This window comes from Syngnathus acus, chromosome 9, assembly GCF_901709675.1.
Source record: "Syngnathus acus chromosome 9, fSynAcu1.2, whole genome shotgun sequence".
Classification (NCBI taxonomy): domain Eukaryota; kingdom Metazoa; phylum Chordata; class Actinopteri; order Syngnathiformes; family Syngnathidae; genus Syngnathus; species Syngnathus acus.
Window position 1 is genome coordinate 6293825 of NC_051094.1, and position 26305 is coordinate 6320129.

The following is a 26305-nucleotide window of genomic DNA, read 5'->3' on the forward strand; positions in this document are numbered from 1 at the left end:
CTGCGGTGACTTCATTCAAACACTCGAGTCCCTCCCACTTGGGGTTCTCTCACAGCAACTGTCAAAAATTTACAAAACACCTCTCAGTGGAAAGAAGCCACAACGACTGAATTTTTATTAAGTGGTTCATTCATTATTTAAATTCATTAGAAATAAATTAAGATGCATTTTATTACATGATAAATAATAATTATTTAATACATGTTTTTTTTTTTGCATACAGTACCGAATTTAACATTATTTAACTTTTTCTGTCTTCATTAACAAATGCACTGGTGCCACTGTTTATTTTAAAATTCAAATGTGGCCCTTGATTACAGACTGTTGTTGTTGCTGGTTAAGTTTTCGTATGGCTTGGCTTGAGCCGCATCCAATATGACCGCCACGGTGACCACTGAACCGCTTGACTGACTTTGGACTGTGCAAGCGAGCAACAGTCTTCAGACTTTCAAGTTCTATTTGACTTGGCACACACATAACACTGAACAGTCGAGTGAATAAACAGCCTGTATTAGTCTCATGTAATGAGATGCATTTGACGTGTTGGACATATTTATTCATGAGGCACATCATCTGACATCATTTGAGCCACAAACGCCTCATTTCCCGCCCGTCAAAGCGTCTCGTCTCGTACGTGCCCTTCCCCTCGCAAATAAAATACCTCAGTCATTAACCGGGCAAGGCTTACCTGGAAGGATGCCAAAGCCTGTTGCTACACTTTCTCTTTTAACTTGCATGTCCCTCAAAATAAAATTCTAACAATAGAGTTGCAAGGGCACGTTATACAAAGTAACTTGATAAAAGATTTTTCATATTTGTAGGTGAAAGGAGGAGCTAAGGTTAAACACCAACTTACAATGCATATAAAAAGTATACACGGTATTACATGACCTCTAACCTGTATAACTCAGTAAAAAAAAAACACTTTGATAGGGGACAAATGGTATCAATCAGAAGAAGGGGACAAAAAGAATTCCAAGGTATACCACAAAACACAGTGAAGACAGTCATCATTCATCAGAGACAGTATGGCCAAAAAATGGGATATCCCATCAAAATGGATGAAAATTGATCAGGCAGCTTTCTAAGACGTAGTCAGCAACACCGAAATAGCTGCAAGAATTTATGGCAAGTGCTGACTGTTCACTCGTCTATAAGAGATAGCAATCTCCCGTCATGTTCAAGCGTGGGCTAAAGGGTCGGGTGGCTCGACGGAACGCCTTATCTAACAGAAAAAAGTATGCCAGTGTATGCTAGCTACATGGCCACAAATTAAGAGGAGCAAATAGCTTCCTTGCCCCGACGACCGGGTTCAATCACTTTTTAAAGCACAGTTACTACAAAAGGGCGAGTGCCCCCCCTGATGCTCGATCTCCACTTAATGTGCTACTAAAGCAGACGATTTGTGTGTTCTGCTCGAGGCCTTCCCTGAGCTTGCAGAAGAACATGTTGGCCTCAGAGTGGCAGCGTTTGACGTCATCACACTGATTGAGACTGCGTGCTTGGAAAGCACATTTGTTATGTTCCTTGTTGCCAGGTTCAAAACAGGAGAGGGGAAAAAAAAGCTTTTGTTTGAATAATTGTGAAAATTATTTTTGAGGGGGGCACGTCATTTGGGAAGGAAACGAAGACAAAACTGTTACTATTGTTAAGTATTTGTACTTTGGAGTATCTGGTTTTCATGTATAGTTGGTCCCTTTACATTTAAACACAGATATTTGCATTTTGAGAGTCTGTTCTTTTTTTACTTCAATTGGGTAAATGGCTCAAACTAATTTCTAGGAATCTAAACTTCTTGATTTTTTTTGCCATCTCTGGGTGTCGGCTCCATAAAGGACAAATGGCCGAAAATGGTTCTTTCTTTTCCAAACACGATTGTTACATAACGTGGGTGTATGGGCGAAATAGCGTATGACGTCAGAATCCTGTACGTCGGTCTCGTTCTGGGCCTCTGCAGAATGTAGTGAAAGCAGATTTGTCTGATTAGGCGTCTTAAGAATGCACTTTTCCTGGATTTGTGTGCCGCAGTCAGATAACCTGCGGCAAGCTGGCACTGGCTATAGTCGAGCTAAAAAAAAAAAGTCACAATCTGTGTTCCTGTCTGTAACACTCGACAATCAGATGAATTTTATCCTGCTAGGTTTTGCATTGTGGAACACTTTGTGAATAAGATGAAAACATCACGTTTTGTTTGAAAGCTTTGAGGTTTTGTTGCCTCGACTGCAATAACAGAAGAAAAAAAATGACTGCAGGTGTTAAGTCTTTTTTTTTTGCATGAGCAAAGGAGGTTCAACTTCAGTTAAAGCTTGTTTTTGAAGCCCTGAGTGTACATGTTTGTTTGGGTTTTGAAGCTAGGTGTGAACCGCCCGTCGATATATCACCTGATATCATGTTTTGGCCGCAGGGTTTTTTTGACGGGTGGGAAAATATCATTGTCGTCATCAAACAGTCAACGAGTAAACCATCATAGAGTACCGGGGCAGGCACAGACAAGCAAGATTTCCCGCCAAGAGGACAACGTGCACACCTCAGAACCTGCTTTGCCGTAATCAACGTCTGACTCATGGCACAGAAATCATGTCCTCAAATTTTAATTTGGCCATTACTGAGATGAGTACAAAATGTTTTGAATTCTCAAAAGGTATAAATAAAGAAAATGGAACAACCAGCGTTGATGAAGGGCACCAATGCTCTCTAGCAGGCAGCGTATTCTGCTGAATGGAACGTGGAAATCAGGCCCACTGTTGAGAAACAATGGAAGGCAAGTACAGAACAACTCACTCTGACAACAATTCAGAAATGGGAAAATAATCCATAGCGTACTTTGGTCTACTCTTGTAGATTTCCTGGTAACGTGATCATTGTCAACAAAACAAAATGCAAATTCAGCATTTCGTATTAGACTTTCACACGAACAGAATCAGCACGTTTTTTTCCCCCAGATTATTGACATGGGTCAAATGTCAAATTGGATTTGCTGCAAATTCTTTCATGTTTATAGTCAACAATTGATGCGCCAGAGTGTAAGTCAACATTTGCTGAGATAACCGCCAATGACAGTGGAGAACACATCCAGTGTAACTAATTAAATTCCTGCACTTGTCTAGAAGTAAAAGTCAGCCCCGTTATGTGTGCTAATCATTAACTTAACTCAGCATTAGCGTAGCTTTTTTTTTTTTTTTTTTAATAAACACCGGCTACATCCAGGTAGGCTTTAGTGGTGCTAAATAGGTCAAAAGCATGATGATGAATAAACTCAAGTTTTTCCATGGTGCTTGTATAAAAGGCTCTAGGAGCGAAATAGTCTCCCCAACAATGTTGGTGGATCTACAAAGTTTTATTTTAAATCCTATTGAATGACACTGGGTGACTTTATACAGTATAATGTCAAATTAGCATGAAATAAAATGAATAGATGAATGGAAATTTTTAAAACTTACCACAAAATATTCGATTTTTTTTCTTCTGCTTCTTGCTAACAAACAAACAAGTTAGAAGTCATCGTGAAGAACCACCATGTGACACTCTTATCTCAAAGCAAACGAGTTCAGTCTCACCTTCAGTTTGGTCATCAGCGTTCCTCCAGATCTTCCAAATGTTCTGACTGGTTGTTGAAAGGGTGGACTCTTTTGAAAATATTATGATTAAATTATGAAATTCCAGTCCAATTCAGTCACTTGATGAGTCATTGGATTTAGTGGGAGTGCTGCTCCTTCGAATTAGTGGGACGTGTACAGTTTGTGTGGACAAATATTTCCAAAAGCATCTTGTTGTAACCAAACGATTGAAGGATGGTGAATTATTATTCACTTAGAATAGACAAGTTAACAAGCGATATTATTAAAAAAATGTTCACAAAGAAACCCGGATCATAACAACATTGAATACTGGATCAAAGATTCATTTCATACAAATCACATTGAGTTTTCAAAAGAGCGCACAAGTAAAGGAGACAGCATCCAAATTGAATTTGGAAATTATTGAATATTACCTTTGACGTAATGAGCAAATTGCACCGTTGTCAGAACAAATGCTGCGCTCGCCTTCTTGCAATCAAACAGACAGACAAATTAGACGCCATTTGTAATCCGCTTACAGGGATAACGATGAAGCCATTGATCTCGATGAATAATGGAATATCTTGTGGCAATTTGGTGGCGAGTAAAGCACATTTTGCAACGCCTCAAAAAAAAGTCCTGATGAGGAACTTTTGTTTTTGTTTGCATAGAAATAAAAGTGCATGCCAGTGATGTTTGTGGTCATAAGCTCCCGTGACGAGGACATGATGTTTGCCCCCCCCCCCCAAAAAACAAAAACAGTGTTTTTAAAACACGCCTTGATAAGGACGTGCCGGTGTCTGGTTAATGTCTTTCACCAGCTAGAATCTCAACTGGCAATACAATTTCCTGCAGCACTGGGTCTGCTTTCCAAGTTGCATTGATAAAACATCCACTTGCTTGTATTTATGTGGTTTAAATGAAGCGCCTGCAGAAAGCCGCCTCGTTCCCTAAGGCCCACGTCTATTAGTGGATCCAATAACCTCTTATTTCCTAGAGAGTCATGAGCAAAGGCGCCACGCCAACATAGTAAATTATTATTTGTCCATCAGACAGTACAAACACAAAACAAAACATACAGTCTTCCACTATCTCAATTAGCAATCAGAATTTTTACTCCATGCACCACCAAAATAAATAATTAGCTTTTCAAGAACCAACATAAATGAGTTAACCCTTAAATAAATAAATAAATCTGATGCTTTCTTCTGGATTCACATTTGTTGTGGACTCCACGGTAACAGCCCCACCATTTGATAATGTACAACACCCCCACCCCTTCCACCCCGGTGGATTTATTATCTTGCCCACATCCAAACGGCATTGCCCATGTCGTCAAGCGCTTCATGTTTGATACGGGCAGAGTCGGCTTTTCGAGAAAACATGGCACATGGCTCAGGACGATATAATGCATTCATTGTGTTGAAAGCTCACAAGTGAATTCCCTTTTGCCAGCAAAGAATCCATTTTCTCCAGATTAGTTATCAGCAAATTCTTCAACGCAATAACCCTTTCTTTACCCATGGGAGAAAACTCCCTAAGACGCACCAAAGCACAAACAGGAACAGAAATAGGAATGGGAGGATGTGATCACAACATTCCGTCCTTCTTTAATCACAAAAGTTCACAAGCCATTTGCTTTGCATGTTGGACTTAACCCAAAAAAGAAACATGTACAATATTAACAGACTAAGTGATAGCTGCAGTGAGGAACCTTTAAGCCTGCTGCTGGAGTGCCGCTTTGGCAGCGAGTCGCTCCTCCTTCTCCTTTTGGGCCTTCTTCCTGTTCTCCTGCTCCCTCTGGATCAGCTGCTTCCTCTCGGCCTCCCAGGCCACCAGCAGAGTCTGATACTGATCCAGGTCTGGTCTCTCCACCGAGGGCAGAAGTTGCTGGGCCAGACCAGTTGCCAACGTCTGAAAGTCGGCCGTGTCGACTTTTCCCTGAGTCTCCAGCTGGCTGCCCATCGCCTGGAAAAATAGAAGGCTGGATTTACACGGCAGGCCCAATACAGACTTTAAAAAATTCTAACAAATTTCACGACACCTTCAATTTGCTCTCATATTCAGAAAGCTTTTCTCTCTCCGCCTGGTCTTCTTCATCAACTTCCTTCCGCTCTTCCTCCTCTGATGACTCCTCTCCAGACGAATCAGAAGAGTCGGACGAGGTGGAGGACAATTCGTGCAGCGCGTCCTCTAGATAAACCAACTGCAATGAACAAAGTAATCAAATTAACCTTCAGGAAATGCTACACCACAAACATAATAAGCTACAGTTAGTCGCGTGTGAGATTTGACAGGTGCCCTCCGCGTCTTAATGCAATCTTTGCGCTGACCCCAGGCAGGTACTGTGACATAACGTCGATGTAATACGTCCCGTGGTCCTACGTGCACGCTCACCATTTATGTCTGTCACAGAGCGTTTGTGTCAAGGATGGTTACAGCCACGCCGGGGGCTCCGGGGCCCTCTCGGGATCTTGTTAGAATAAGGCTGAATTATCAAACTGGACCTGACTGCGGGATAATGAAAATATGACAATGTGTGTGTGTGTTCCATCTCAGTTGATGACGAGTGTCTGTGCTGTGTTCCTGACCAGGTGAGGATGTTGTTTGGGACGATAAACAGGAGAATTAGAGGGGATTAAGTGGTAAGATTTGAAAATAAACAGCATATAATTGATAATAAAAATAACACAGTGAATTGTATTGTTATAAATGGCATCTCTGTGGTTGCTATGGTGACCCAGGATGTCCTACATCAGGGGTCTTTTAATCCAGGGTTTATTTTATTTCTCATCATCAAAAAAAAAAATCAAATATCTGAGACGTTTTAATAAGATACCTGAAAACAGTTTTTAATGGTTAAAAAAAAAAAGTCTACTCTGTCTCTTTTGTACAATTTGCATGAACGAGAGGTCGTGCTTGAGAAAGGTTTGGTCCTTACCGAGTCTTTGGACAGTTTGACGTCAGCGGGCGAGGCGGCAACACTCTCCATGACGGCCAGTGCTCGACTCATATATCCTCGTTCCCAAAAGAGGGGCATGCCTTTGAACACAGCATGGATGCCCTCCTGCATCTCTACCTTGCCTGACAAAAAAAAAAACAGGTAGCCACAGACATCTAGGTGAGGATAATACTGGATATAGTTTTTGTTCCATCCTGTCCTCTCATACTCTCACCTAGCAGAAGGTTTCCCAAGAAGCTAGCTGTGAGGCCTACGCTGTTGTCTTGCTTGAGGCCGCAGATAAGCAGCGAGGCGCCCAGCGCTCGCTCCTGCGACACCTGAGCGCACATACATGCATTACGTCACTCGAGAAGACGGCCCTTTTTGTATCCACAGCTTGCATCTTTGATTCCCTTTTTGTAACCGCATCTTTGGTTGCACTCACAGTGAGTTGAGGTCTGCTTGCGAGGTAACTGGCCAGCGTATAGAGAGACAGGACCTGCGTGGACTCAAGGTCAAAGGCTTCTTGGAGCATCACCTCCTCCACCACGGAGGACGCACCTGGAAATAGATTCAGCACAAGAGGACCTATTAGCAATAATATGTAAACATTGTAAACCTTAAGGAGTCCTTAAGGGGCGGGCAAACGTTTGAGCTCAAGCGCCATGTTTGAATTTGAAAGCGGTTGATTTATTGATTGTTATTTTTGTTTATTTTAATAATTGACGATAATTTCAGCTTATTTAAAATGCAATACTGTAATTATAATTCAACTAAAATTAATGACGCAACCGTTCAAATCCATGTTAAATCGGGGCTTCCAATCTGAGACAGTAAACTATTGTGCATTTGTGACCGTTAATATGTGTCAAGTGTGGGCATGTGGGCCCTTCGAGACGTTTATGTGATTAAGGGCTAGAGAAATACATTGTGTGTATTTCTCCAACTGCGCAATCTCATCTCAATGACTTACTCTTGTAGTCTTTGTCCTTCAGGAAAGAATCGATGAGCAGGTTGAAAGTGAAGTTGTCTGGGAAGATTCCATACTGGACCTACAATAAACACATTTTGGTGTCCATTTCTTTCCTTCCACACAATATTGAAGTCCACAGACAGCTGCAGTTAAATTGAAGTAGAATATTTAGAAGTTTTGGTTGAACTAATTCATTTAGTATTGTGGTGTAAATCTGCACTGTAACATACTGCGGGATTCTAATATTTTATTATTCCATGTTATGTGCGTGGCTAATTTCAGCACCGTGTTGTTTCAGAGCCTTTTGAAATGACACGTACCTTGTTTTGTAGCGTGTGCAGGGCCTTGTCTCTGGCACCGTATTTCAGACACTGCCTGATCCAACTATGAACGGTCCAGTCTCGAAGGTACCAACAATTTGGACTGTGACGGAACCTGGAGGTTGACAGTGTTTTCATTTTTATTCAAATTCAGTTTGCCAACCAATCTCAATATACACATTGACAAACAACTCACACTCACGTAAACACAAATGGAAATTCTTTCGCCTTCAGTAGGCCAACTGACGCAAGATTCAAAGCCACAATTTCCTGACTGTGAACCGTGCTAACCACTCCTCACCATGCTGCTGAGGGCATTTGCATTATTGTAAACTATCGCTGATGATAAATGCAAAAGTCAAAACAAAATACGGCAACTGAAAAGTAATAATTATATGCCTTTGCTAACCCACCTATAATATTCTGTGGAAATCAGATGAGTAGTTTTAGAGCAATACTGTTAACTACCAAAACTTGTTTTTTCCCCCCCCAGCCCGTTGTTCATCGTAAAATGTCCTAAATGTTGTAATCAGACTTCCATTGGAAGGAATAAACAGGAAAGGTGGGAACAATGCAAAGCGAGTAAACGAGAGAAAAGCAAAACAGACAAAGCAAACAGACAATACATTCCAGGAAAACATAGAGGGAAAAAAAAACTGTGACAAAAATATAACTGTGAGCTTGACAGTGGCAAATTTGACTGACTGACTTGTAAAGGTAGTACTCGGCTTGGTCCACCTCCTCTTGGCACGATATATTGTCTACAAACTGGGAGAAAAATACACACAAATTGAACCAATGAAAGCTAAGCCAATGATCACTTCAAATACATGTTACATAAATGTCAAAACTCACCTGTGAGACAGTCAGGGAGCTAACAGGAAGATTCCTGTCATATAACCTGTCCATGTTACTGGCCAGCAAAGCTTCAAGTTTTTTTTAAAAAAAAACAAAACAAAATAACAACAAATTAAATCTTGGGTCTAAACAAATGTCAAACGTAATCATCTTTTTAATGATAGGAGTTCATGCTGACAAGCACAATAACAAAGGTGGAGCTACACTTCCCCCTTGTGGTCTTTGCAAGTCCTGCAAAACCACACACCAAACGTGATATGCAGTTCCCCTATTCCATTATGGTGCAGTGGATAAGAAATAAGTACATAGAAAACGAGACAAAGAAGAAGTTCTTTCTTTTTTTCACCATTGCAGTAATGCGACTTATAACCTGTCAAACCTAATTGTGATGTTTTATCGAATCTTTTCAAGAGGAGAATGTGATAACCCAATCAATGGGAACTATGTTGTTCTTACCCAAATTCTGTGGGTCCTTTTCTCTTGCTTCCCACAGCGTAGTGTCTGAATAAGCTGATGACAGTAAACATCTTCTGGCTGCAGACACATTCATACGTTTTATTACTGTTAACAGGGTTAAAAAGGCCACTTTTGTCATCTCTGCAATGAAAGACAACCAGATGGACTGACTCTGAGCTGCATCTAGCTAACAACAAGAGTAGCGGACATTTAGCTCTTCTTGATCCAACGTCAAATCAGAAGACAATTCCAGTTCACATATTAATATAAACTATTCTGCATAAAATATGAATCACCATTGCCTAAATGCTCCTGGAAGAGGACTCACCTGACACAGACGGAGAGAAACGTTTAACTTTGACAGCAGCAGTCATGCATCTTCTCAACACGGAGGCTGCCATCTTTGGACGATACCAATTGTAACCTGGAGGGGGGCGATTGCAAGAAGGAAACGTACTTCCGGTTTAAACTAAAATCTTAGTTATGCGTGCGCAGTTATTCACTCAGAGCAATGTTAGAAAGAAAAAAAAAAGTACTGTTACATTGAGTTCACTGACAACTCTCATTGCACAATAAATGAAAAATGTATTTTTACAAAAAATATATAATGTTGCGCTTTTTTCATTTGTGCAGATTAACTGTAAACATGTAAAAAATGTAAAGAAAAATTATGTGCCTTTTATTTGTCTTGCATGGTAAACTGTCAAAAAATATAATTATGCGCTTTTTTCATTTGTGCAGACTAACTGTAAACATGTAAAAAAAAAAAAAAAAAAAATGATGTGCCCTTTATTTGTCTTGTATGGTAAACTGTCAGTCAAATAATAACAGAGAAAGACTGACTTCATTCACCCAATGAGAAAAAGTATATAGACGTATTCCTCCTATTATCATCATCCATGCGTTCAATCTTTTGCAGATTGTCTCCTCATTCAAGTCTGTTGTATATGAAAAATGACTGTGAAACTGTTGGATGAGTTACCTAGATATTGATAAAAAATGACTGTCAATAGAGGGAGCTGTGTACATGAAGAAAAGTCGGCTTGAAAATGCAGTGCAAAGTTCACGCTTAGGTATGACTGGCTGTCAGAAAAATGTCAGGATATGAAAATAGTCTAATCATGTGACTTTTTACTCTTTTCTTACAACTTTTTTTTTTTTACATGTTTTTGCATGAAATGGGGATGCCGAGCCATGACTGGCCCTTGACTATAAATATACAATGCAGCACTTTGGCTGCGTGTCAATGGAGGTGACAGGTTGAATCAGGGGTGGAGACGCTTTAGTTAAACAAAACATGGAAGACTTTTAACACGCTCTCGCTTGCATGCCAACCACCCTAAACAGGAAGCTCTTACCTTCGTAGGACACAAGTCAAAGGAATCAATGTTTGGAAGCATAAAAGATAAATACAGCTTGGGCACGATTACATAATCACAATCAACACAATCGATCATTAAGTGCCGTCCTTTTTACCTGCCGAGGGAATTTACCGCGATTCTGCTGGTCGCGGTTTACATCCCGCCTTCCAACATCGGAGGCGACAGGGTCGCGGCTCTTAGTGAACTGTACCAGGCTGTCAGTGACCAACAGACAGCGCACCCTGACGGTTTCACCATCTTCGCTGGGGATTTTAATCATGCTAATCTGAAGTCTGTTTTTCCGAGGCTTCACCAGCATGTTGATTTTCCTACGCGTGGCGACAGCTTCCTGGACCTGGTCTACTCTTCGCATAAAGGAGCTTTCAAAGCCGCCCCCCTCCCCCATCTTGGGCTTTCTGACCATCTCACTGTTATGCTTTTGCCCGCATACAGACAAAAGGTGAGAACATCCAGACCAGTTCGCAAGCGGGTGCGGGTGTGGCCTGAGGGTGCCTCTGATGCGCTTCGTGACTGCTTTGGCTCTACAGACTGGGACGTGTTTAGGAGGGCGGCCACTTGCGACGGTCGGGCGGACATTGAGGAGTATACTGACTCTGTTTCCTCCTACATCGGGAAGTGCATTGATGATGTGACACACTCAGTATCCGTCGTCACTCGGGCAAACCGGAAGCCATGGCTGACAGGGGCTGTCTTCAGGCTGCTGAGGGCCAGGGACAAAGCCTTCCGGGCGGGGGATGAGGCTGGCTTGAGGACTGCGAGGGCCGACCTGTCCCGGGGCATCAAAGAAGCGAAGAGGGCGTTCTCGGGCAAAATTACCGCTCACTTCAAGGACAGCAGGGACGCACGGCGCCTTTGGCAGGGCATTCAGACCATCACGGACTACAAGCCCGCGCCGCAGAGCTGTGATGGCGACGTCCGTCTGCTCAATGACCTCAACCGCTTCTTTGCTCGCTTCGACGCTCAGAACAGCACTTGCCCGCTGAAGGCCACTCCCCCTTCCCACGAGCTGCCCCTGTGCCTCTCCGCCGACAGCGTGAGGAGGACGCTTGCCGCTATCGACATCCGTAAGGCGGCGGGCCCGGACAACATCCCGGGTCGAGCGCTGAAGGACTGCGCTGGTGAGCTGACGGATGTCTTCACGGACATCTTTAACACTTCCCTGCAGCAGGCCATCGTCCCGTCGAGTTTCAAAGCAGCCACCATCGTACCTGTGCCGAAGAAGCCTGCTCCATCCTGCTTCAATGACTACCGCCCCGTGGCACTTACGCCCATCGTCATGAAGTGCTTTGAGCGGCTTGTCTTGGAGCACATCCGGTCAGTTCTCCCCCCCACCATTGACCCCTTCCAGTTTGCGTACCGAGCCAAACGGTCCTCTGAGGATGCCATCTGCTCTGCCCTCCACTCGGCCCTCACCCACCTGGAGGGGAAGGACTCGTATGTGAGGTTGCTGTTTGTGGACTTCAGTTCTGCCTTCAACACCATTGTGCCGCAGCGTCTCATCGGCAAACTTGACAAGCTGGGCCTCAGTACCGGCCTCTGCAACTGGCTACTGGACTTCCTCTGTCAGAGGCCACAGGTGGTACGTGTTGGCGACAAGATCTCCGCCAGCATCACGCTGAGCACAGGGGCCCCCCAAGGCTGCGTGCTCAGTCCGCTGCTCTTCACCCTCCTGACGCATGACTGCGCTGCCACCTGCAGCGGCAACCGCATAGTGAAGTTTGCTGACGACACGACTCTGGTGGGTCTCATCACCAAGGGAGACGAGACTCAATACAGGCTGGAGGTTGACCTTCTGACCGCGTGGTGCAGGGACAACAACCTCCTGCTGAACGTCGACAAGACCAAGGAGATTGTCGTTGACTTCCGGAAGGGTCACGCCCAACACCTGCCGCTGACCATCGACGGTGCTGTGGTGGAGAGAGTGAGCAGCGCCAGGTTCCTGGGGGTGCACATCAGTGAGGATCTCTCCTGGTCCACCAACACCGCGTCGCTGGCGAAGAAGGCCCGGCGCCGCCTGTACTTCCTTCGGAAACTCAGGCGAGCGGGGACTCCTCCGGCCGTCATGACTACGTTTTACCGCGGCACCATTGAGAGCGTCCTCTCCAGCTGTATTGCTGTCTGGGGTGGCAGCTGCACTGACCAAGACTTGAAGGCCCTGCAGCGCATTGTGAAAACGGCTAGTAAGACTATTGGTGCTTCTCTCCCCTCCTTGAAGGACATTTACACCTCCCATCTCACCCGCAAGGCGACCAAGATTGTGAGTGATGTGAGTCACCCCGCTCACCCTTTGTTTGAACTTCTGCCCTCTGGGAGGCGGTACAGGAGCCTGCGCTCCCGCACCACCAGACTTTCCAACAGCTTCGTACTCCAGGCTGTTAGGATCCTGAACTCGCTCCCCCTTTCAGCGTAGCGTCCTGTTCTTGCTGTGTGCTCACTGGCTCGGTTTTGCCCCTCATATTCAATGGGTTATTGGTCTGTTTTTATTCATCGCTCATTTTATTTTATTTATTATTTATTATTTATGGTTTGTGCCTACTTGTTTTTGTTTTGTGTCGCCTACTTGTATGTCTCGTCACCGTGGGATGGAGGAAACGGAATTTCGGTTTCTTTGTGTGTCTTGACGTATGAAGGGATTGACAATAAAGCTGACTTTGAGAGTCAAAAGAAAGCATATTTTTTTCATCTAGATTTAAAAGCATTTACAATCGGGGCTGACTTCACTCATGTTTGTAGTTTACCCCATTTGCATGCAGCATATCAGCCAAATGTAGCTTCACCATGTTTGCTTTGAACTCTGGGCTCCACTAATTGACCTGAGTCTGCAGACCCCAATGCTGCAGCCTTCTTAATGAAAAACAATGTTCTCCAGTGTGGTTTCTCTCCGAGCCAGCGGTTGGGATTGAAACGCAAAGGTGAGGAAAGGAAAGGAGGATGTGAGAAGTTCCTCCAACTACAGTTTCACCTTGTGGGGCACAGTGGTGCGGAAAAGAGAAGCTGCTCTTCTGCATTTCATCTGATGAGAATGGGTGGTGACACGCTGCTTGCCTGGAATGTCTTCTGACCGTGAACGTGTTGGAACATTTGGGGGAAATTAGTGTTGAATAATATTTTCTCATGGTCCTCTTTTGGGCTGGAATAGCAGAGCACAGATAGATGGTCGACTCCATGCCGACACGGATGTGACATATTTCTCTGAAACTGCGATCCAACTGAAAAGCATTTTTTAAAATTTACATTGCCACCAATACATTAGTTTGCATGGAAACTAAAATTATTATGAGGACTTGAGCTTTACTTACAGGAACTACTATTATCCTGAACACCTCTGAACATAAAATAAATATTAAGTAGGTAGTTAAAAGCAAAAATACTAGTCGCGTGTAAGAGATTGACATTGACGTAATACAAAATCGCAGTTCTTTTTTTGTGGCAGCGGGTTTAATGGAGGATTCCACCACTATTGTCTCGATTGATTCGCTGAGCACAATGAATGCTTATGTTGTGACTCATATGAAGTCTTTGTGAGGGACACCCGCTGCTTGTTTTTGCACGAGCAAGAAGACAGCAAGGTGTTTTCTCTTCCTCTTCCTCTGCTTTGAAAGGGAAGCAGCGGGAGGAAAAAAAAAGCACAGAAATCAAGTTTTTAATATCTGGACATGTATTCAGCCTCCGGGCTTCTTCATACGATAAAGATGCTAAGTGCGTTTCTGCTTTTAACAGAATCATGCTTGGTTTCATATGCACTGTGTTGTCCATTAACAAGATGAGACCAAATGCAAAATCACAGTTTATTTCACAATGATTCCAGGAGCTCACATGTTAAATCATTCTCACCATATGTACAGTGATTTACAAGATTATTGCAAGAAATACCGTAATTCCTCATATAAAGAGGAAATACGATTTTAATCAACAATTCCCAAATAGCCATGTATTTTAAACCTGAGAGCCATTCTAAAATGTTTATTTACAAAATTAATTCTTCACAGCTTGCGTTGATATTGTTAATTTTGAAGTCAGCTCAGATAAAACTTGTTTTTTCACACACACACACAAAACACAGGGGTGACATTTTCCACTTTTGGGTATAATTTCATTATCAACCGTACTAAACTTTACAGGTGAATTCATTCTCAAGTACTGTTTCAATATTTTTGTCTACCAATCAGCTGAAAAGAAAAATGGAGAACATGTTTTTGAGCCGCAGTAATGTCTACTTCTACGCCTTTCTGTGACTCTTCCAGTTTCTTTGTCTCACTTGCAAACATTAAACAGTTAAACTGAAATGTTAAGAGGTCAAATGAAGTGAACCTGAAAAGGTTGCATTGCATTTCAAGCTGCAACATCTGCATCCACTTCTCACTCTTCATCGTCCTCCTTCGCTTTTCCTTTCCTTTCTGACGGCCCTGTCGATTCCCTAACAATATCGGTCTGTACTCTGGTCACATTGTCAAGCTCCTCTTCCTGCTCCGACTCATCAGCATGGTCACTCGATTCTCTGTGACTTCTCTCGGCCGCCCGAGAGCACGACTCAATCCGTTTCCAGGTTGCATGAAAGCGTCTCTGTCCAGCCGGAGACCCCCGCCCTCTCACCTCCACACTGGCCGAGGGCTCATTTAAATCCTCGTCAGGGCTGTACTGACTGTGTCTGTACAAACTCTCCTCATCCTCCTCCTGGCAAGAGCTACCGGGCACGCTTTCGCCATCAGACTGCGGAAGACCTGGCAGGCCAGGGGGCTTCTGAGAAAGGTCAAAGGGCTCTTTTTGGTTGAAACGGCCCAGGAGGTTCATGGGAGAGGTAAGGCAGAAGTGCCCCCGCTGTCGGAACACTGAAATGACACAGTGAAGTTGTGACGTATTCATATAGGCCTCATACTTGAACATGTATGCAGTTAAAAAAAAAAATCTTTGATAGGATTAAAAGAAAAATCCATGGTAATTAAACTACGATATAACGGAAATTACTACATTGGGAAAATTTGGCATTTGGATAAAACCAAAAAAAATCGCAAGTTCAAACTATTGAAAATACACAATGAAAATGTAATATATTTTTTAAATATATCAAATTAAAATCCAGCAGTTCTAATTGATTCAACACAAATGTACCAATCTTAAAAGTTAAATACAACTGAACTGTACTTTTGTATGCCACTAGAGGGAGCCAATGCACCCCTTTGAAAATTACATATCAGAAGAATTCTGACACTAACAGATGGTCCACATGGTGGACGTGCTTGGCCGCTTACATCTTTCATCCAGTCCTCTGTCCATGACACCATGCTTCACCTTCATATGTCTAGTGAGATTTCCCTTCAGCGTGAACTTGCTGGGACAGTAGAGACACTTAAAGGGTTTGCTGTCCGAGTGGAGGTGCATGTGGCCCATGAGGTTGTGCATCCTGTTGAACTCCTTGCCGCAGAGCTGAAAGGCAAATAAACAAACGGCAATTATCCATCTGTCCATTTTCTATCGTGTTTGGGCCTCGACTGGGTAAGAGGCAGAACACGATACCCAAGATTGGTTGCCAGCCTTTGCCCCCACATCTACCAATCACTCACTCACAAAGTCAAACACCTAACTTTATTGATACCTCATTTAGTTTTATCTTGACCTTTAGACTAAGTTACATCATATTTTACTCTTAAAAAGCCACGGCCGACCTTTCACACACAAAAAGAAATAAAGGGACAAAGGAGGATGTGCCAAGAAGCTTCTGCACACCGTTTCAATGTTGCCTAAGTGTACCTAATGAAATGTCCAGATTCTGCATCTCTAATGACTACACCTAATGGTGAATGAATGTGCAGGCGTTTCCCCTCCGATATACCCAATGCGATCCCCATCCTTGATTTCCTCTCCTCTTCTCTTCTCTCTCTCTCTCTCTCTCATCAGCACTCAAACACACAATCTCAGACACGCTCACACACAAACAGAAGGAAAACAGAAGGACAGAGCGAGAGGAAGCAACAGAACAGGGAAGGGCAACTCCTTCCTCTCCATTCTCTTTTATTAGGGTGGTCCTTTCCTTCAGGAGGAGAGAGGGACTCGGGACTGTCCGAGAGGACCGTGAGAAAACAGGAAGCCCCCCCCCCCCTCCACTCCGAGCAGCAGAGAAAGCGAGATGAAATCTATTTGCGGGCCTCGTTCTCGGGGGAGGCGGGAGGCCATTGTTAGAGAGGCGGTTTTGTGCGCCGATATCCTTCCTATGAGCGAGGGGGCGGCCGCTGCCAAAAGCCTCCCTGCTATCTGGTCATGCTCCCAGGGCTTCTTCTAAACACCAAGATCAAGCTCCAGAAAAGGGTCCATCACCCTGTCAGAGCTGGCTCCACTTAGCACTTTTCAGGTACTTTCTAGAGTTTACACACCAGAAGTGGATGTGTGTCACATTTTTAAAACCGAGCTGTGCCGAGCCTTTCAGAGATAAGGGTATGAAAAACGTGCAGGTAAAATGTGTGTGTGTCTATTTATTTATTTATTTATTTATTTCATTTCATGACCCAATTATTTTCTACTACAATTACGTTCTACAATACTTTTCCCAGCCTTTGTTCCACGCACCTTGCACTTGTAAGGCTTGATATCGGAGTGGACGATCATGTGGGCCTTGAGTGTCTGCTTCTGCACGAAGCTCTTGAAGCACTTTGGGCATTGATAGGCCCTCACGTTGGTGTGGATGAGCACGTGGCGCTTCATGTTGGCCAGCAGCGTGAACTCGCGGCCACAGATGCCACACTTGTGCTCCTTCACGCCCTGGTGGCAGAGGAAATAAACCCACATATTTCCTAAATCAACATTTTTCTCATACTTGGACCATCGACCCATTTTAAAACTCAAATACTTTGTGGGTAAGCGTGTGCTGCTTGAGGTGGTGCGACTGGATGAACTCCATCCCGCACTCGCTGCAGATATACGGACGGATGTCTTTGTGCTTCATCATGTGATTCTGCAGCTGACTCGGGTACTGGAATGTCTTCTGGCAGTCAGAGCACCTGCATGAACAACAGCTGTTGTCTCTTTATGCACAATTTCACATAATAATTGTCCAATCGATATAATCATAGTAATTGGCCAAAGCCAGAAAGAAACGTAATGCCCCATTCATTAACTGCACTCGTGCATTTTGGTGACAGAGACTCTCTACGCTTTACTTTTGAAGTATTATTGTAAAACAAAAAACAGTATTTATATACTTGGTGGTCACCAGCTGGATCTCATGTCATACTCAGAAATTTATGTTGTCAAATTTCATGTGGCTTTTGTAATTGCCGATCAAATTTCCAAGACTGACATTCATCCTCTCATGAAATCTAGTTGCAGACGAGTCACGTCGGGTAGTCTCAGGGTTTCACCTGTATGAAGTGGGGCCGCGGTGGGCAGTCAAGTGTCTCTTGAGCTGGGCCAGTGTGGGGAAGTCCAGACCGCATTCGACGCATACGTTGTCCTGGCCTTTCTCGTGCTTCAACTCGTGAGCGCGAAGCTCACTCGGGTAGGCGAAGCCTCGGCCACACACGTTGCAGCTGGCGGGTGGGTAAGAAGTAGCTGAGAACCTGATCTGTGATGTTCCCCTCCTAAGAGATTCTCATCCCAACTCCACTCCCATATAAGAACAAACACACAATCCAGCATGTACCTGTAAGGCTTGACGTCGCTGTGCTGCATCATGTGCCTCTTCAAGTGGCTAGTCTGGGTGAAGGCCTTGTGGCAGACCTGGCACTTGTGCGGCCTCATGCCCTGATGGGTGAGCAGGTGAGTGTGCAGATGGCTCAACTGCTTGAATAACTTCCCACACAGATGACAGCCATGGGGCTTGATGCCCTTGTGGCCCAGGATGTGCGTGACCAGGTTGTACTTGGAAGTGTAGGACTTGTCGCACATTCGGCACTTCCACCGCTTCTGCTCGCCGCCCACGTCCACGTAGTAGCTGTCGTCAACGTGAACGTTGAACGTGGGCTTCCCGCTCAGCCCGCCTCGAGGGGGGACGTCGCGATCGCGGTGCGCCGGCCTGACGTCCTCCCTGGGCGGGAAGGGCATGACGGGGCCGGGCATGAAAAAGGGATACGGGATGAGGCTGTGGTGGAGAGGTGGGAAGTATGACGGGTGGATGAGGAACGGAGGTCGGGGCCACATCGGAGGGGGACTGAGAGGCTCCCGTTTCACCTGAACTGGGGCATCGATGGCGGCGGTCCGCCGATGAAGCTGCAGCCTGCTTAGCTCGATCATACCGGGCCGTGTGGGTGAGGGAAGGATGGGATGAGATGAAGAGAGATAGGAGAGGGGGACCGCTTTGGCGCTGCTGCTTTCTTCCTCTTCACCACCCTCACTCCACATTTTGAAGGAAGTCCGTTTGCCTTTTGGGGAGGCTCCTTTGTGGGTACGACTGGGGCTCAACATGGGGGGGAAGTCACGTGGACCCTGCAGAGTGCTAGCCCTCTCTCCAGTGGATGGAGAACATTTCGGGGCATTTATAAGGATGGAAGGTGGGGTCATATAGAACCTGTGCTGATCTTCTCTGAATCGAGGACTTGGCGATGGTGACAAATGGATGGTTTCCATCACGGCCCTGCAGAAGGAGAACGGACGATCAGCCCTTGACTCTTACTATGTTAGGTCGGGATTCAAATTTGTGGAACCTTTACAACTCAAAACCACATGGTTTCAATTCTATATGTCTTTCACTTCTTAATTTCTCAAAGATCCTCTATCCTGAAATTAGGAACTTTGTCAAAAGATCACCTGTCACCTTTTCACTTCTCCATCACCTTTTTCTTGTCTCTGTTCATGTTTTTTGTTTTGAAGGGAAGAACTTCCTTTTTTCTCTTCCACCCATACACTCAATTTTACAAGCTAACAAATTGGCAATTACATTTTGACAGCACTGCATGACTTTAATTGATGATAAAATCCTGATTATGGAAATTGCATTCATCATTTGCCGTTTGTGTCCTGTTGTGACGGTTTTTCCAGTTTTTTGAAAATCAGTGTATTATCGAAATGTGACACTTGATAACAATCATCTAAATAATCACACATATATAAAGAAAAGGTCATTAAAGTTGCAAAAATTCTGCGTAGATATGTAAAGTCATGACACACAGAACGCACCGATGAGCTCACATTCATACTGTATATTCCCAATGGCCATTTCATTAGGTACAATAGCTAACACAATCCAATACAAGACCTGCATTCAATTTCTTACCTTAACAAAGATAATAATGGTCAACTTTGATTGAGACTTCCAGAGAAGAATTTATTTTGTAATTTTCTGATTGAACTATAGTTTGTATCGGTTGCCCGCTCCCTTACTCAAGAATAGAAAATAGAAAAAAAATAAAAACTATCAGTAGCATGCATAATCATCACCTAATGAATATCTGAGACTGAGTATTGTTGTCTTAGTCAAGGCGGATTTGGATCTCATCAGACTGTGCAGGTGTACCTATTATTATGACCAGTTGTGACAGATGCATGCTCATTTGTGACAGAAAGGAAAGCAAAAAAAACCAACAACATTGCTTGAATATAAGTAGTATGTGTGTGATTCTTCCACCTGCAAACATAATCTACAAACAAATACAAATTCAATTTAAAACAGAAGCCCCTCCTTGACCCCTTTTGTGAGTCTACTGTAAATGTGTATGTTCATACCTGGCCAAGAGTTGTTTTGCTGTGCCGCCGTGGCTCCGTGCGGCCGTTCTCCCTCCTGCTCCCTCCTGACAATGCGCGGGCCGTTCCACAGATGAGCCTTTTTTTGGAGGGACTTAAGAAAGAGAACAGGAACAATCACTTTGTTCTCATTTTTCAGATGAGTACCTTCGGAGTGAAGGAAGGAAGGGAGGGGAGAGGAAGTCAACAAGTCGAGTGCCTTCCTGCAGAAAAATAAGGAAACACTAGATAGACATCTCCGTTTGTCGATGAAATGGGGATCTGCAGAGTTTATGGAGGAATGCAGGGAGGGCCCGGGTGGATGTTTCCAAGAGAAAACAATGCACTTTGAATGTGGAACAGCAAGCATGGAGGATGTACTGTAAACACTCATCTCTTTAATTAGAGAAAAGAGTGGGAAAAAAATCACCTCCGGTGTTTGAAGTGACCTCAAAAGTGTACAAGCAAAATGCCAATTGCGTAGGAGTGCATATCATTAGGTACACATGCACAGTTAAATTGAATCTTAAATGGAATCTAATGCTGTGCTAATATTGTCATGTTGCTCCAATATGACAATTCTTGTGCATCATGATTCATTCATTACAGCTCCTTTTGTTGTGTGTGACGCATTCTGTTGTTATTTTGCAGATTCAGAAAAATACCAACAATGAGCAAATCAACACAGCCACCAGGAGGGGCAAATGTCCCATCACGCTCCACTCAAGAGGTCAAAGCACAAAACAACAGTAATGTCAGGCACTTGTGTTTAGAATAATGCATTTTCAAGAAAAAAGACATTCTAGGAATTTATTAAGGATGAAATAAGCACTGAACTAAAATCTTATTTGCAAAGAGGTAGATTATCAAAGCCGCCATAAAACATTCCTGAAGTCACGTGACCGCGTAATAAAAATGAGTAAAGGAAGAGATGTCGTCAGCTAATTTAGGTGAGTGAGTCAAGCGTGAGTAATTGAACTCATATCATTGAAAGAGGCAAACTGTCCTCTTTGGTTTGTGGCCTGTCATTAGCTGTGTTAATTAACTCATGAAGTCAATTAACCTAAGGACCTGGACAATGTGGGCTTCAATCCATGCGAGAGATTAGCAAATTGGTGTTGCGTGTGTGTATCCAAATGTAGCCATACAAAATGGCTGAATAAAATAAAATGAACACAATTGTTACAGTTGCTTGCATTGTCAAGCATCGGATCAGTACTTGCTACTCAAACTGGAGTAAAAAATCCTTTTCCTCATTGACATCGATGTTTTAAAGCCTATCCATGCTGATTTAGGGCAAGAGGCGGGAAACACCCCTGGACTTGAAACCAGCCAATCACAGGACACATTTAAAGTAGCATTCACACTCCCATTGATGCCTCAGAACAATTTACAATCTTCAATTGACCTTCCATGCAAAGCCGAGAGTCTGGATACGAACCTGCGACCTCTGAACTGTGAGGCGGAAATGCTAATAAGTCATCCACCATGTTACCTGACTAGATTTTGTGTCAGATCAATTTTCAGATTAATTGAATAAAATTGGATGATTTCCTGTGGCACACGTGATGATCTCTCACAGTGTGACTAAATCCTATTAATGTCAGAACAGGTACGAAAAAAAGACGACCATTGTACTCTCTTCTTGCACTTTTCCATCTCCTTATAATTTCACCTTGCTGACCTGTTTGACTCGCGGTCATGTAGAGCATGCACAGTCACGCACTGGAATGATTCATGAGACAAACGGTGTTGCAGACCCGTGCTGACCGTTGACCTGAGCGCTGGACAGCCCTACCAGCCAACCACAAGCGACTCATTAAGAGATCCTAAGTGGCTTTTGGCTTTCTGCGCCACTCTTAAAAAGCGACCAGAGGAGTATATATAGGCATTGGTGAAGTGGACCAGCAAGAAGACGCATCGAAATCAGACTTTGGCGAATTTACCATTCAACAACAGGTAGGGTATTTGGCTTTGTGCGACTAGTGTTTAATATTTTCTAATAAATAATCGTTCTTCTTTCAGCAAAGATGAGCGGAGCAACCGTGTCCATGTGCCTGTATTTCCTCCTGTCTGTATGCTCGGCGTGCTACATCTCCAACTGTCCCATTGGCGGGAAACGTTCCATCATGGATGCCCCTCTGCGCAAGGTTTGCTTTTTTGATGTATCGCAGAGTAGTGAGCTACTAAGAGCTTGAGGGCTAACTTCATTTTTCTGTTATTTTATTGTTAATTCAGAAATTAATATTGACAAGGCTTTATGGCTCACATGAATACTAGTTTTATTTTATTTTATTGTTTTGCTTTCAGTGCATGTCATGCGGTCCCGGGGACAGGGGCCGCTGCTTCGGCCCCAACATCTGTTGCGGTGATGGCTTCGGTTGTCTGCTGGGCTCCCCGGAATCTGCCCACTGCCTGGAGGAGAGCTACCTGCTCACCCCCTGCCAGGCTGGAGGGAGATCCTGCGGATCTGAAGGTGGCCGCTGCGCCGCTTCGGGTCTCTGTTGTGATGCAGGTATGTCATTTAAGACACATAAGCTTTATCATTAAGTATAATAAAATAATCAAATACGAAATAAAGAGATGTTAATGTCAACAATCAAAAAAATGAAAACTTAAGCCCTAAATTTAAAAACAACACTTATTCTGTGTTGGGTGAATGACCTCGTGAACTGCATTTCTTCTTGTGAAAAGGTTCACAGCGTAAAAAGCTCGAGGGGGGAGTGCGGATAAGAACACAGAGTGATTGTACTCACAATTACTTTCCCCCCATGGCCTTGTTCAAAGAGAGCTGCAGCGCAGACCAGTCGTGTCTCACGGATGAGGAGGCGGATGATCAATTGGGCCAATACGATGGCGGTGACACCGGTGACATCATCGTGAGGCTCCTTCATCTGGCCGCTCGTGCAACTCCTCATCGACTCGGTCAGTGAGTTGACGCTGAGGGGCGGAGGCGCCCCGTAGACCTTTAGTGCATATTAATATTATTAGTTGTCCATTTGAACCTCTTGTCTACATATTTTTTTATGTTTTAAAACACGAGGTGGATACTGACAGTCATCCATCTATCTTGCATGTTGAAATAAAGTTTTGAGGAAGACAAAAAAAAGTTGTGTTTCTTGTATTAACTTTAGACAAAAACATTCAAGAAGAAGTCAAGTCAAAAAAATTATTCACAATGACATGATCACTCTGATTTGTGTTCCTCGATTATGAACAGCTTTCTGCTTCAGATTGTGTAACCATCCAATCATGGCTTGGCTTGCAAATGTCACACATTGGTTGTTACCTGAGCAACTGTGATGTCATCTTCAGTGGACAGCATGTGGCAAAATGGCCGCCCTCGGAAATGGATAAAAATGGGCGGATTTTGCAGCTTAATTTATGCTACACGATATTCATCATTCGTGTTTAGACTAGTGCACTGCATACTAAATATCGAGAAAAAAAAAGTTGACTTGACTTCCCTTGAATGAACCTCTACCTAGCAATTGGGAAGAAAGGGGAGGACATGCAATCTTATTGAAACCCACTTGCTCCACACTGCCCATCAGAAATCTTATTTCCTTTAAAGACTGACTCAGCAAAAGCCTTATCTGACTGCACTACTTCACCAAACGTGCATTCATCTTTTTATCTACCAGCCATCTTGTGTGTGTGTGTGCGTGCATACGTATGTGTGCGTGAATGTTAGTATAGTAAAAATATCAATCATTATCTCTTACAACAGAGATTTTAAACACGCCCATGCACAGAGCACATTGGAGCACAATGATGGCCGTCGCAGGATTGGCCTTCAGTGATTGAATCTTGCTGTGACAACAGAAACATCCTCCCACAGCTTATCTCCATTGGTGACCTCATCACCTGAGTAAAGTTCACACACAAGAAGGTGCACTCATTATCTCGCCTGCACTTCATATTATTAAAGCTTGTGGAAATTTACAGTTTATACATTGCCACAAATTGTAGAAAATGTAACTTAATATTCATTTATCAGCAAAAAAGTCATTTTGATTGACAGCATTAGTATGATGTATATTCGTGACGTTCTTAAAAAATATGATCATTTTAATTTAAATAATTAATTTATTACCAATTTTACTGACCTGAGTATTATTCATCATTTCAAAATAATCAAATTCATTTAAAAAAATGTAAAACATAGTAATAGTGTTTTGACTTCAGTAGATATTAGTAATAATAATTATTTGAAAAAAAGAGTTCATTTGTCCATTTAAAAATATACGTATATAGATCAATAAAATGTTAGTATCTACTAGCAAAGACCAAATAAATGTCTTTTTTAGGTACGGGCCACAACATTACATATAGCATTGCAAGACTACACATTCAACATTGTTGTGACTTTATTTTGGTCAGCTCCAAGAGAAGGACAAAATATTAGGAACATCATCCCTACTTGTGTCTTGTCACCCGCAAGCGGCCTGCGGCCTCTGTAATTGGAGGCAGCTGAAATGAATGATTGCCACGGAGTGTGTGTGTGTGTGTGTGTGTGTGTGTGTGTGTGTGTGTGTGTGTGTGTGTGTGTGTGTGTGTGTGTGTGTGTGTGTGTGTGTGTGTGTGTGTGTGTGTGTGTGTGTGTGTGTGAGTATTTAAGTCCACGCGATAGCTTCTTGGCCCTTTACCTTCACTTGCCTGACACCATGTCTTTCTCTGGAAAGTACGAGCTTGAGTCTCAGGAGAACTTTGAGCCTTTCATGAAGGCCATTGGTAAGATTTGTTCTTTGGTGACTTAAGCATTTAACTAGTTTGGTTTGGGTCAGCTGTTTATTTCTTTCAGGTCTTCCTGATGACCTCATCCAGAAAGGAAAAGATGTCAAGAGTATCTCTGAAATCGAGGAGAACGGCAACAATTTTAAGGTGACGGTCACAACCGGCACAAAGGTCCTCGTCAACTCTTTCACCATCGGACAGGAGGCTGACCTGGAGACTATCACTGGCGAGAAGGTCAAGGTAAGAACGAAGAATGGATTAACAAAAATGTGGGGAATTTTAATAGATTGGTTACACTTTTCAGTGTTTAATAGTGGCAGACTGACTTTAGCACTGGTACTTTCTTTGGGTGGGGATGGCTATTGGTAGATGAGGTAGTCATTTTTAAAAAAGATTTTTTTAAAAAAGCTCAGTTTTTAATCTTTTTTGCAATAAAATGTGGATGAAAAAATATAACAAATTTGCAATTGATTCACCAACTGCGTTAGTTATGTATGCAATGTTTTCTTCAGTGTGTAAATATCCAAATCTGAAATTGCAATTTACATTTCTAGAATGAGAAGCAGATTAATTAGGGATCTGCCGTTTTGTCCTGTAGCGCCCTCTGCTGTCAACTTAAATTGATGTCAAAATGCCTTCAGCCTTGTTCTCTGACCAAAACCAGAAAACAGGTGAACTGTGAAGTCAGCCGGAAGGCACATAGTCAATGTCAGTCAAGAGCAGTGGCGATGGAGTTGGTAAATTAAAAATAAAAAAAGTTTTTTGTTTAAAAAAAAATAAATAAAAATAACTCAATGCAAATGTTCTGAATAATCAGTCTGGTAACTCAAATGCAGCTCTTGAGCACAAACTTGTTCAGCAAGTGGCTGGTATGTGTTTTTTTTTTTTTTTTTTTTTTTTTTTTTTTTTTTTTATATGATGTATAAACGCTGTGTTCATTGTCTTGAGTGTTTCATATTCCTTTTGCAAAGGCGGTGGTTCAGCGTGAAGGCAACACACTGAAAGTTGCCCTGAAAGGAATTGAGTCAGTCACGCGGCTGGAAGGCGAAACAATTGTCAATGTGAGTGTTGTTGCTTTGCAATTCCACAAAAGTTCAACAATGTTCTGCACACTTAAATGTTAACATTGCACTCCTGTTTTTTCAGACGATGACGATTGGTGACATTGTATACAAGAGGACAAGCAAACGCGTTTAAGTCTGCGCCTGGCATAATAAAAGTATTGAAGGCACATTTGTGTTTTTGTCCAGTGGTCAAGGTTAAGACTGTTGGCTAAACATCACCCCCCTCCCCATTAACAAAAAATGCATTTGTAGGATTTCAGTTTTCTAGAGTGCTACAATTTGTGCTTTCACACAAAAATTAATTGAACCGAACTTTTGTAAATTGGTGGTTTTCCTACTTTGCCAACTACCATGGAATTAACATTAAAA

The 26305-nt window shown here is 43.1% G+C and overlaps 4 protein-coding genes across 4 annotated transcripts; 2 read left to right on the forward strand and 2 right to left on the reverse strand.

The window, feature by feature from the left end:
- Window positions 1-5008: 5008 nt before the first annotated feature.
- On the reverse strand, window positions 5009-9546 carry mrps27 (mitochondrial ribosomal protein S27). The gene is made up of 11 exons (XM_037259620.1): window positions 9434-9546; window positions 9106-9183; window positions 8647-8717; window positions 8501-8559; window positions 7792-7906; window positions 7472-7550; window positions 6944-7059; window positions 6734-6836; window positions 6499-6641; window positions 5602-5763; window positions 5009-5525 (listed from the first exon to the last, which is right to left on the reverse strand). The coding sequence occupies exons 1-11, from the start codon at window positions 9504-9506 to the stop codon at window positions 5274-5276; spliced, it is 1251 nt and encodes a 416-aa protein (XP_037115515.1). The 5' UTR covers window positions 9507-9546; the 3' UTR covers window positions 5009-5273.
- A 5026-nt stretch (window positions 9547-14572) lies between these two features.
- Window positions 14573-20271, reverse strand: znf366 (zinc finger protein 366). Its single transcript, XM_037259599.1, has 7 exons — window positions 20139-20271; window positions 18121-19050; window positions 17840-18007; window positions 17329-17479; window positions 17049-17240; window positions 15737-15911; window positions 14573-15316 (listed from the first exon to the last, which is right to left on the reverse strand). Exons 2-7 carry the CDS (start codon window positions 19041-19043, stop codon window positions 14847-14849), a joined length of 2079 nt encoding a protein of 692 aa, XP_037115494.1. The 5' UTR covers window positions 19044-19050; window positions 20139-20271; the 3' UTR covers window positions 14573-14846.
- Window positions 20272-21940: 1669 nt separating this feature from the next.
- LOC119127618 (isotocin-neurophysin IT 1-like) lies at window positions 21941-23244 on the forward strand. Its single transcript, XM_037259601.1, has 4 exons — window positions 21941-22094; window positions 22161-22285; window positions 22446-22650; window positions 22923-23244. The coding sequence occupies exons 2-4, from the start codon at window positions 22166-22168 to the stop codon at window positions 23066-23068; spliced, it is 471 nt and encodes a 156-aa protein (XP_037115496.1). The 5' UTR covers window positions 21941-22094; window positions 22161-22165; the 3' UTR covers window positions 23069-23244.
- Window positions 23245-24782: 1538 nt separating this feature from the next.
- Window positions 24783-26103, forward strand: LOC119127091 (fatty acid-binding protein, liver-type-like). Its single transcript, XM_037258810.1, has 4 exons — window positions 24783-24869; window positions 24940-25112; window positions 25844-25933; window positions 26019-26103. Exons 1-4 carry the CDS (start codon window positions 24803-24805, stop codon window positions 26067-26069), a joined length of 381 nt encoding a protein of 126 aa, XP_037114705.1. The 5' UTR covers window positions 24783-24802; the 3' UTR covers window positions 26070-26103.
- The last annotated feature ends 202 nt before the right edge of the window (window positions 26104-26305 follow it).